The 11,227-nt window shown below is 47.1% G+C and overlaps 2 protein-coding genes across 3 annotated transcripts; one reads left to right on the top strand and one right to left on the bottom strand.

Annotated features, from left to right (window-relative positions):
• Nucleotides 1–3,668: 3,668 nt before the first annotated feature.
• Nucleotides 3,669–5,335, top strand: LOC111076887 (serine/threonine-protein phosphatase 6 catalytic subunit). The gene is made up of 3 exons (XM_022370923.2): nucleotides 3,669–3,879; nucleotides 3,962–4,249; nucleotides 4,332–5,335. Exons 1-3 carry the CDS (start codon nucleotides 3,715–3,717, stop codon nucleotides 4,788–4,790), a joined length of 912 nt encoding a protein of 303 aa, XP_022226615.1. The 5' UTR covers nucleotides 3,669–3,714; the 3' UTR covers nucleotides 4,791–5,335.
• A 1,304-nt stretch (nucleotides 5,336–6,639) lies between these two features.
• LOC111076888 (transmembrane GTPase Marf) lies at nucleotides 6,640–11,182 on the bottom strand. 2 transcript variants are annotated; one of them, XM_022370924.2, is made up of 9 exons: nucleotides 10,918–11,182; nucleotides 9,856–10,489; nucleotides 9,500–9,789; nucleotides 9,072–9,410; nucleotides 8,867–8,878; nucleotides 7,753–8,679; nucleotides 7,490–7,672; nucleotides 7,134–7,330; nucleotides 6,640–7,059 (listed from the first exon to the last, which is right to left on the bottom strand). In XM_022370924.2, exons 2-9 carry the CDS (start codon nucleotides 10,178–10,180, stop codon nucleotides 6,858–6,860), a joined length of 2,475 nt encoding a protein of 824 aa, XP_022226616.2. In that variant the 5' UTR covers nucleotides 10,181–10,489; nucleotides 10,918–11,182; the 3' UTR covers nucleotides 6,640–6,857. The 2 variants fall into 2 exon arrangements, with proteins under 2 accessions (XP_022226616.2, XP_022226617.2); XM_022370925.2 differs by lacking the exon at nucleotides 8,867–8,878 and having other exon boundaries at nucleotides 10,918–11,181.
• Between the last annotated feature and the right edge of the window lie 45 nt (nucleotides 11,183–11,227).

Consider the following 11,227-nt stretch of genomic DNA (forward strand, 5'->3'; position numbering starts at 1 on the left):
AGCCAAGACTAAAGAGCGGCGGAGAAGCAGGAAAAGGCGACAGAGAGAGGAAGAGCGAGAGAGGGAAGGGGAAAGGGAAAGGGAGTGGGAGAGGGAGGTAGAGACAGGGCGATAGATGGGCGCAAAAGTTAAAATAAATAAAACAAAGCAGAGCAAACGCATGAAACGACACAACAGAGGCACAAACACAGAGAGAGAATTAGTGGAGGGAGAAAGCAGAATGGCGAAAGGAGCGAAGTAGTGGCTGGCAAGGGGCTGGGGAGGGGGGTGGCTGCGAGAAGTACAAGACACTGCCACGCCTATGCCACCAACCGAGTGGCATGGACTACGAAACGTGGCCAAAACGACACAAGAAGCCCGCCTAAAAGTGACAGCAAATGTGGCAAGATGTGGCCCCCACCAGCCGCACCCACAAGAAAGGAATCTAGTGGGTGAGCGGTGGAGAGGGGGGTGGCTAGTAGGAAACTGGAGCGTTAAATAGTAGCTGCACGGGGGAGTGGGAGCTGTGAGCTGGGAGGGGTGTGGAGCAAGAGGCAGAGAGCAATATCAGATAATTTAAAGCAACACCGTCGATGGCTGGCCTTGTCGTTGTCGCTGTCGTTGTCGCTGGCGACATTCCTCCAGCTCCTGAATCCTGACTCCCGATTCCTGACTCCTGTTTCTCCACGAACAAACGGAGCCACATCGCACCCACCCACCCACAGCACCCACAGCACCCAAAGCACTGCTTTAGTGGCCCGTGCCCGCCAAAAAGCCGAATGGCAACTGTTGATAATGATGATGGAGATGCCGTCGACACGCTCTCGCCTCGGGGCACAGTGTGGCGCTGAGGCACTGAAACAGGAAGCGCAGGCAAGCAGACAGGCAGACAGGCAGGCAGCCAAGCCGTTAAAGCCTCAACAAAGAGCCCAACAAAGGCGCTTGGACCAAATAGCCACATTGATGCATAGATCCAGCTAACAATTTAAGAAACTCAAGAACTTTGACTGGAGTTATTTGGGATCATGGCAAAAGCCAACCGTTAAACATTCCTCAAAGCTTTAAGGGCACACATCATTGGCGATCCGGCGATCTGGCCCGACTCTGGGCAGGATTTGCGTTCCCGCATAATCCAGCGGCACGCGTCACAGGGTCACAACAGAGGCGACCCCCACAAAGCGGTGAAGCAGTGGAGAAGCAGCGTAGAAACTGTGGAGAAGCAGTGGGGAAGCAGTGGAGAAGCAGTGTAGAAGCAGCAGCGGAGAAGGCTGTCTTGTCTCTCTCTCCGGTTGGCTCATTCCTTTGCCACTCACAAACACACACGCGGTAATTAATTTTATTTAATTTTCGACGACAATTCAAGCGACAAGAGGCACGAGGCAGGCACGTCTTCGTGTTGGCGTGGTGGCGTGGTGGCGCGGCAGGGGGTTCCGCTCTCACACAGGAAAAAACAAGTTAACAAAACGTCAACAATAAAAGGAAAGCCGGCAAAATGGCCAACGTGGGTCAAGGCAGACAATGCCAAAAAGCAGCTTCCCTCTGCTTTCTGCTCTCCTCCCTCGCTCTCCATCTCTTTTACTTATTTTACCAAAAGATGAGGCCAAGACCCAGACCAGACCCTGTCCATGTCCATGTCCTTGTCCGTGGCAGTGTTTCGTGCAGGGGGCACATAATTATCAACCACATCAGCCACAGACGACAAGACTTTGATAATCATCAGCAGAGCAGCGGGGGGGCGGCAGTGGAGGAGGGCAGGGAGAAAGGCAGTGGAGAACAACAACGAAATTGGCGAAACGAAACGAAGTAGGAAAACAAGTTTAACTTAATTGTCAACATTGTGCCAGGCGGAACGGGTGGGGAGGGACACTTTCTTTCGTTTGCCGCAGCAGATGCCGGCTAGATGCACTACCCAACAGCCACATGTCTAGTACATATATTGCCAGAATGCGAGAATAAAGAGTACTAAAGCAATCACAATGGTAGGGCATGACTGAGTATGATAGGGTGGTGCTGTGAAAACTGGTGCCTTTTCGCACTTATTGGTAACCGAAAAGCTGGGCAAACATCTAAGCCGAATCGTCATACCCTTTGGCAGGGTGCAAACTACAATGGAGGAAGGGCAAACCGAAAGAATAAGGAAGAGCGGAAGAGCAAAGCAACGGCAGCAGCAGCGGTAGCGGCAGCAGAGCCAAAGCTCAGAGAGCTGGGAACAAGCAAAAGCTGAATACCAAAACGGAAGAGCATAAAGTAACGGCACTAATGATGGAGCACGCAATTTTCGACGGGGGGGGGGAGGAATGATTAGGAGATGAAAGAGGAGAGAGCAAGTCGACAGGCAACTGTCAACGAAGGGCGAAATTTATAAGCGCACAACAAATTTCAGTTTGTTTTTTTTTTTTGTTTTTTTTTGTTCAGGAGCTAAACCTAAAACCGTGAATTAAAAACTGAAGACTAATGTGAAAGCAGCTGCCAACTTAACCCCCTTGCGACCGCACCCAAATAAATCCAATTTCAATCCAAGGCGCAGACAGAGAGACAGACAGGCCACACACAAATGGGGCACACACATGCTGCAAGTGGGCAGCCCAGCAATGCGAAGACAGTCAGCGTACCCAGTAGCACCCAGAGATAACTCTTTGTATCAAACTGATGTGCCAAACATAATACCCGCTTTGCACTCCACAAGTCCCCAGCTCTCGGTGGGGAGAAGAACAGCCAAATCGCATCGTGCGCGTCACTAATGAGACTCTAAACAAAGCCCCCCCAGCCAGTGTCCTGGCTCCGCTCCGTCCCCCCACCATCCTGGGAGCCATCGCATGCCAGCACGCTTCTCGTAACCCTTAACACTCTCTCCAAACAAGGAGACAAAGCGAAACCCCAAACAGCCAGCGCGACACAGCAATAAAATGTAAAAGCGTGATTATTTGCAAGCAAACCAGCAGCAACAACAAAAAACCTAACAAGACAAAAAAGTTGGTTAGAGCCACCAAAGAGGGTTTGGCGCTGGATTATGGTTGGCTTTTATAGGGTAGGGGAGGGGGGGTCTAATTATGATTGGCCATGGCCAAAAGCTAATTGCAACTAATTTTGGTCGCAAAGCAAACAAAAAACGAAGTAATAACCGCAGAATAATGAAAAATTCATATTTCAAATTTGAATTCAACGCAGGCGCCCTCTATCGATATCAAGCAGTGGCGAAACCAGTGGCGCAACGGAGCCTGGAACTGGAACTGGAACCAGCAGCGCAAAGTGTGTACACACTGTCGTACAATCTTTTATCGAAATAGGTAAATAAACTAATTTCCATTAGTTTAATTGGATAAGGAATTGTAGTGCTGTCGATACTGAACCGAGAACATGTTGATTTTGGAGCGCAAGTGTATGTATGGTTAGTGGTCATGGCAAAAGCAAATTTTGCTGACCTTCTTTGCTTAAAGCTTATTTTATAAGTAATCCAATAAATAGGAGTCCTTTAAATAAGGCAGATTGTAGAAAATTGATTCATCTATCTGATGAAATGATATTTTCAGTTCTGGAAGTCCTAACTAGCTAGTAATATTAAACTGAATATCAAAATCGAGGAATATTTCCTTGTCGCTCAGTATATTTACGGTATATTTGCAAAAGTGAGAAGGTATATTTCGGTATCTTGCTGAGGGTCAGCGGGTATATTTTAGATAGATCCGCGGTCACACTGCTGCTAGGAATAAAAAAAAAAATAATAAAAAAAACAACATGGGCGATGTGGACAAATGGATAGAGATTGTTAAGGAGTGCAAGTACCTGCCTGAAAATGAATTGCGAAAGCTCTGTGATATGGTCTGCGACATCCTCCTGGAGGAGACGAACATACTGCCAGTGAGCACGCCCGTCACCGTCTGTGGCGACATACACGGCCAGGTGAGTGCCGCCGCAGCGTGCTTTGTTCCAAAACTGATTGTGCCTCCCGCTCAACACCATAAATTGTATCCTCTTGTTGTAGTTCTACGACTTGGAGCAGCTGTTCCGGGAGGGCGGCCAGGTGCCGGACACAAACTACATATTCATGGGTGATTTCGTGGATCGGGGCTACTACAGCCTGGAGACATTCACCCGCCTGCTGACGCTAAAGGCGCGCCACCCCAGCCGGATCACACTGTTGCGCGGCAACCACGAGACGCGGCAAATCACCAAGGTGTATGGATTCTTTGACGAGTGCTTTGGCAAGTACGGCAACACGAATGGCTGGAAGTACTGCTGCAAGGTCTTTGATCTGCTCACCATAGCGGCGGTGAGAAGTGCCCCAAAATCCCCCTCCAAATCCCCCCATTGGAATAGTCCAACATTTGTGCTGTTTTGCTTTCCGCTTGCAGATCATTGACGAGGAGGTATTGTGCGTGCATGGCGGCCTGAGTCCCGAGATTATAACACTGGATCAAATACGAACCATCGAGAGAAACGGTGAGATACCGTACAAGGGAGCCTTCTGTGATCTGGTCTGGTCCGACCCGGAGGACATGGAGTACTGGGGACAGAGTCCGCGCGGCGCCGGCTGGCTCTTTGGCCACAATGTGACCAAAGACTTTATGGCCATCAATAATCTCGATCTGATCTGTCGTGCCCATCAGCTGGTCAACGAGGGCATCAAGTACATGTTCGATGGCAAGCTGGTGACCGTCTGGTCGGCGCCCAACTATTGCTACCGCTGCGGCAATGTGGCGGCCATTCTCAGCTTCGAAACGGCTCAGCAGCGTTCAACGAAGATCTTCCTGGCCGTGCCCGACGATGAGCGTGTCATACCCAAGCAGAATACGACGCCCTATTTCCTCTAAACTCCATCCCGCACAGCTGTGGTATTTGCTTCAACTCAGGATTGCGTCTGTGGCTCCCCCTCCCCAAAAGGTGCAGGTGAAGGAGGAGGTGGAGGTGGAGCCAGTCTAACTAGAAAAACCAATAACCCCTGCCACCCCGAAAACGCCATTCGCCAGCCGCCGCCTTTACACCTGTAGTTTGCTCTTCCCTTTTTTTCTTTTTTTATACTATATATGGCAACAAACATATCTAAATTTAAGAAGAGTAACGGAACACGGCGTCCGTTTCATCGGTTGGGAGAAGCATGGGGTGGGAGCAAACGCCTTTATCTATATAGAGATACATATATTATACATAGATATTCATTCAAATGTGGATTCCAATCTTATTTATTTCTGTGAGCAAACCAAATTGCAATTACAAATTTTTGTACATTTTTGTAACGATATTTACGCAACAACAACAACAAAAACAACCTTTGTTTCCCCCCCTACAAACAACAACAAGAACTTTTTATGTGAGAAACAAAGTTTCCGCCGAAAAAAACAAAACGAACACCGTGCGATTGAAACAAAAAATAAAATTGAAAAAACAATAAATAAACAAAATTTCTTTGGCGTTTCCTGAATAAATCAGGAAGTGTTCAGTAGTTAGAGAGAGATGCAGCTACTAGCAGGCAAGAGAGAGAGATGGAAGTAGTTTGTGCAGGATTCCACTGCCACATGGCATAAGGATCGATTCTGTTTCCATGGGGGGATTGCTTTAGCTTTTAAACTATTATTATTATGGAATAGATATTTCTCATTTACATTTCTCTCTCTCTCTTGCAAACTCCCTAGCAGTACATTTTCTGCTTTTCTTAGCTAACAAATCCAGAAAGGGTTTGAGTCCCCAAATGCGGCATCTCCTCCTATAGAATGTAGGGCACACCTACCACCGATGTACTATCTATCTATCTGTACTAGTTTAAATTTCTCCATGTCCATGCCGAATCGGAATTATTAGAAGGGCAGGATAACAAAAACTAAATAGGATAGGGCACAAATATAGATCCCATACCTTCATAAACATATGTATGTGTGTGTGAGTGTATGTTTTCAGTTTATTCCGTATAATAGGATGAACAACAGTTGCTTATATTAAGTTTTTCTCTTTTTGTTCGTTTTCGTTGACGAGCATCAACGGCAACCCCAAAACCCAACAGATACAGATATACAGTGATATTCCCAAAAAAACAGGACAACGTATACACCCCAGCACTAAATATGTATATCCTTACTGCTTTCATTCATTAAATGAAAAATCATCCAGCTAAGAAAAATCTTTAAAAAAAAATGGGAATAAATTAAATTTAAATTTATGTGAAACTAATTTCACTATATACCGTATATACCATTTACGTTTACATAAGATCCCTACCCTCCAACTCGTTTCGGTTCGTTTTATTATTTTAATACAAAATAAATTGAACAAAAAAATAATAATAATCACTAGAGTTTTTTTGTAGTTCGTTTTGTCTAATAATATAATATAATATAATAAGAGTTTTCTTTTTATCGTTTAATTTTCATTGTTTTTTGGGGGATTGTATAATTCATTTTATGGCTTCCAGGCCATGGTCACAGTGTGTATGTGTGTGTGTAAGTGTGTGTCAACAACAAACAACAACAAAGTATAATATATATAATAATAGGGATCAATGCCATATAATATAATATGCATTGTGTATAAGAGTTAGGAATTAAAATGATTCTTTGCAACAACAACAACAATTCAGAGCCGATCCGATCCGTTCCGTTCCGATAAAGCATAAAAGAGCTCTCTTAATCAGCATGCATTCTGTTTATATAAAAAAATTTTTTTAAATACCGAAATATTTGAGAATTTCGAAGCAATGAAAAAAAATATAATAAAAAGCAATCTGTTGGCTAATTGATGTTGTTGTAGTCGTGTATGTGTGTGTGTTTTCTAGACATTTTCTACCCCCCATCATTTCTGTTTGTGTAAAGCTTCTGATCCTCTTCTTTCCACCCTCTCTCTCCCTCTCTCTCTTCACATATCAAATGGGGATCCTTGATCCTTTTGTTCTACTGCGTTGCTATGTAATTGTGCTCGAAAATATCCAGCTCGTTCTGTATGTAGTTGGCCTTGTTACGCAGTAGTTTGAGCTGCTTCTGGTTTGACTCGAGCAAATTCAGCTGCACCTCAAGCGTCTTGAGCTCCTCATTCATGTCGGTGGTGGCTGTGTCCACAGTACGGCAGAGCCGTGCAAAGGTGCTGGACAATTCCCTGAAGGATAAATGGATAAGTGAATTCGTTTAGTCGTTTTTTTTTTTACCGATTTTCTTTGGTAAAATACTCACTGCTGCACCTGGTGACTGCAATTGGCCGATGTTAGATCGACAATCATTTTGAGCTTCTTGGTGGCATGCCGCACATACTGGCTTTTAAAGGTGCGCTCCTTTGCGGAATTTGTCCACGAGAGGCGCTCGTACAAGTAGATGCAGCCATAGAGAGCACCCACACCGACCAGGACACGCCAACCGATTGTTTTCAGCATCTGGAAGTGGGATAAGCGATGGAATGGTATCGGCTTGAAATGATCGTACACCACCTGCATTTTGAAGTGGGGCAGGGAGAGTGATGGTGCGACAGGTCGCTAGCTGCACAAACAGCCCAAGAAACACACAAACAGAGCACAGCAAAACATAATACTTACGATTCCGGCCACCAATAGGCCGCCCATGGTGCCCTGCCCACCGACAGATGTGATGGCAAATCGCGAGATCAGCGACAACTGCTCGGGCGTAATGCCCGCCACCAATCCAGGCGTTGGCAACAGGCAAACCGGTGTGGTATCATCCACCGGCGAGCTAACGGGCGTCACAACGCCATGCTGTTGCTGCTTGAAAGGAGAGACAGAGACGGGATTAGCTATCATCGGGATCGTTATGTTTGATTTGCCCATTTAGAGTGACTCACCCCAATACTGGTCTGACGGTTGGCCAACGCCGGCTGATTCTTTTTGCTACGCTCCCGCACCTTGCCGGTGAACCGCTGCATCATGGCCGTAATGCCCCAACTGAACTTAAACTCCAGATCCTCCTGGAAATCGGCGCACAGGTTCTGACAGTTCAGCGAGTAGAGCATCTCGAAGGGCTGATTGCGTAGGGCCAACTTGGTGCTGCTGACAATCAGTTGCTCGTTGGGCACCAGGGCGTGCATGCGATCGGTCATGTCCGCTTGGGCGGACTCCACATTCATGGCCAGGGCAATGGAGAGGCGGGCACGCAGATTGCTGCCAAGGCCGCTCTCCACATGGGCATTCAGCTCCTTCTTGTAGATGTTGAGAACGAGCCGCTCGGGATGGAAGGGCATATTGAACTCATCGATGAGAACGCCCAGGCGCCAGATCTCCTCGTTGAGGGCCTTTGAGACCTTCTCCTCAACCTCCTCGACCATGGTGTGGATCTTACACTTCATGTCACGCGTCACCTGCATCATCTGGGTCTCGGTGCCCTGGATGCGGTCCGTCAGCAGGTTCTTCTGGTCCTGCTTCAGATTGCGAAAGATCGTGATACGCTCGTAAATGTTGTCCAGCATCGAGCGCATATCCCCCGACACGCTCTTGCCGCGTGAGCTGTGCTGCTGGAACTTTGTCTTGACCGCACTCTGCGAGATGCATTCCTCGAACTTGCGCTCAAAGTCCTGGAACTCAAAGTAGCGTATCTGAAAGCCCTCCGCAATGGCACCCATATGCGGTGGATTGCCCTTGGACTCCTCGATGCGCGCCTGCAGCGTTTCGCGGGCCGAAACGAAGAAAACCCGCTCGGCAGCCTCCTTTTCGTTGCTCACTTTCAGCTCCTTGGTGAGGAAATCGATGCAGCGTTCTGTGTGCTGTGATTTAACCTGTCGAATGGCATGGCAATTGGGAACGTACATTATGCATAGGTTGGGGTAAATTTTCTGTTTCGTCTGGGCAGGCAACTCAGAAAAAAGGGGGGAAAAACGACTCTTCAGGGCACGACAAAGCAGAGGCAAAACAGGCGGTAGGTAGTTTGGGTTTTTGGGGTTCTAGCTGTGTGTGTTTCATTACCTTGGCCAGATCCTGCCGGTGATGAAAGTTGGGCAGTTGTTTGATTGTTTGATTGGTTGGGTTGTAAAAACAAAAAAAGTAGAAGACACATCAACATACACGACAGAAAGAACAAGCAAAGATACAAGAGAGATTTGAGATTCGAGCCCAAAAGGAAGAATGGATATGTTTCGGTGGTATGTGGTGGTGGGGGGCAATGCCTTACCGACTCCTGACACTCGGGCTCATTGGCCGAGGCATCCCAGCGATTGTTCAGTATAAAGATATTCGGCTTGGAGAGCTTCTGGGAGACGGTGTGAAAGAACTGCTTCTCGGCGCGCGTCATCGTGGACTCGGCATTGAGGACCAGCACAAACACATCCGCATTGAGGCAATGATTGTCAATCCAATCGTCCAGATTCGCAGACACATCCACGCCGGGCGAGTCCACAAACACCACATCGTCACGCAGCAGACTGCAGCGTTCGCGGGGCCAGAATATGCGCACCAGACTGCTCTCGCAGAGCTTCTCCTGGCACAGGGCATTGGCCAATTGTTTGATGTTCTGCAAAATTCCAAACAAGGATTAACTAAGGATCAAGCGCACAGCGCATAGGTCTCTCTTTCTGTCTTTCTCTCTCTCTCTCTACGCACCACCACATTGAGCTTCTCCGCAGAACCCTCCGTCATGAGATATGCCTCGCCACCATCGTTGCCCTCCACCTGACAGAAACAGTTTGTGGTATGGCCAATGCCGCTGGGCAGAATCTTTTCGCGCAGCATGGCATTGATCACCGAACTCTTGCCGTTGGAGGTGCGCCCAAAGAAGGCCACCTTCATGTGATCGCGCTGCAGCACCTCTCGTATGGCTGCCACCTTGTACACATAGCTCTCGAACAGCTCCCGCTCGGCCTTGTCCACGATCTCGGCTTCGGCATGCAAAGCTGTTTGTTTACAGAGGAGGCAGAGATACAAACGAATAGTTGGGAGAATATGGAGAGAGTGCTTACCATTTATGAAGGTCGTTGTCTCATGCACATATTCCTCAATCTCTCCGTAGATGTCGTTGATCTTCTTTTTGGCCCGCACAAAGATCTGCAGTGGAGATTTATCATTCGATTGATACAGCCGCGTATCGGAGACCATTGCACCAGAGTTCATCGATGTATTTGAGCCAGATGATTGGATTGTGGAATTGTGACGCGAGAAACCGGCAACAGATTTGTCAACGGTGTCCGTGGACGAGGAGGAGTGATGGTCGTCGGTGTCGGAGTTGCCGTTGGGCCCCGTTTGGCCAGTGACCAGCGAGATGGTGCGATTCAAGTAGGCCGCCATTTCGGTTTTAGATTCGATTGCGATTGCGTTTGGAGAGGAAGAGAAGATTTTGATACAAAACAAAAGGTATGCAGCCTATGCAGGATACTCGTAAGTTGTGTTTGTGTTATGCCTGGGCCTCCTCCAACCAACCACCACGGGCCGCTGTCACCGGCGCACCAAAATGAAAAAAAACCACGACAAACCAAAAAAGAACACGCGAACCAAGACAAGAAAGGATCTTTAGTTGCTTCTTCTACGCCTTCTATTCGGTTTTATATATGGTGGGTGTTTGGGTGGGTGTTTTGCTCAAAAATCAACGTCACAAAACTGAAACGAAACGAAATGAAATCAAATTAAATCATGCGAAATTATGACACTGTAGGCAAAACCGAAAGAAACAAAGCAATTTGTGAGAAAGGAAAAATAGTGCCAAAAGAAAGGAGATAAGCAAAAGCACTGGTGGGGGGGCTGGTGTGTGGGGTGGACAAAAATATAGAAACGCAAATTGTGCACACACACACACACACACGACACACACGGGCAGAGATAAATTGCGCTGCAACAAAATTCATTTAAAGAGTAATAGTATATAATCTAACGATTTTTCTTTTATTTTCATATGCGGTCGTCGGTACCGTTCCCTTTTCGATTGGCAATTTGGTTCGCAGTGTGTGCGTAACAATTATTGATAAACTCGTCTCTGCCGTGGCCACGGCCACCCCGCTCACCTGTGTCGACCATCACCATCAACTAACCTGATTATTGCTCTCGCTCATCGTATTGTTTTATATTTGTATTTATTTTTCGCTGTTGCCGCCTGCTGCACAGTTGCACTGTCGCTTCTTTTGGCCTAACGGGAAAATCGATGTTCAGCTGTCAAGTGCACATTTCAGCCAAGTGATTGAATTGAATGTAGTTGCAGCTGCAAGTGATTTATCCCGTTGTGGCAGTTTTAAGAATTTTAACTATTTTAATTTATTTTGACTCCAAATGATGTAACATGCGTTTTACCAGGGCTGCAGCGAGCCTATCGATACCCATCGATAAGTTTGTAGTAGCGTAGCC

The sequence above is a fragment of the Drosophila obscura genome, unplaced genomic scaffold (assembly GCF_018151105.1).
Source record: "Drosophila obscura isolate BZ-5 IFL unplaced genomic scaffold, ASM1815110v1 contig_165, whole genome shotgun sequence".
NCBI lineage: Eukaryota > Metazoa > Arthropoda > Insecta > Diptera > Drosophilidae > Drosophila > Drosophila obscura.

Excerpts from the sequence above, each read along its gene's own strand:
- LOC111076888 (XM_022370924.2), bottom strand. The coding sequence starts at position 10,180 with ATGGCGGCCTACTTGAATCGCACCATCTCGCTGGTCACTGGCCAAACG. Across the intron at positions 7,673-7,752 it reads ACCGTCAGACCAGTATTGGG|CAACAGCATGGCGTTGTGAC; the intron begins GTGAGTCACTCT and ends CCTTTCAAGCAG. Across the intron at positions 7,331-7,489 it reads GCCTATTGGTGGCCGGAATC|ATGCTGAAAACAATCGGTTG; the intron begins GTAAGTATTATG and ends TCCCACTTCCAG.
- LOC111076887 (XM_022370923.2), top strand. The coding sequence starts at position 3,715 with ATGGGCGATGTGGACAAATGGATAGAGATTGTTAAGGAGTGCAAGTAC. Across the intron at positions 3,880-3,961 it reads GTGGCGACATACACGGCCAG|TTCTACGACTTGGAGCAGCT; the intron begins GTGAGTGCCGCC and ends CTCTTGTTGTAG. Across the intron at positions 4,250-4,331 it reads ATCTGCTCACCATAGCGGCG|ATCATTGACGAGGAGGTATT; the intron begins GTGAGAAGTGCC and ends TTCCGCTTGCAG.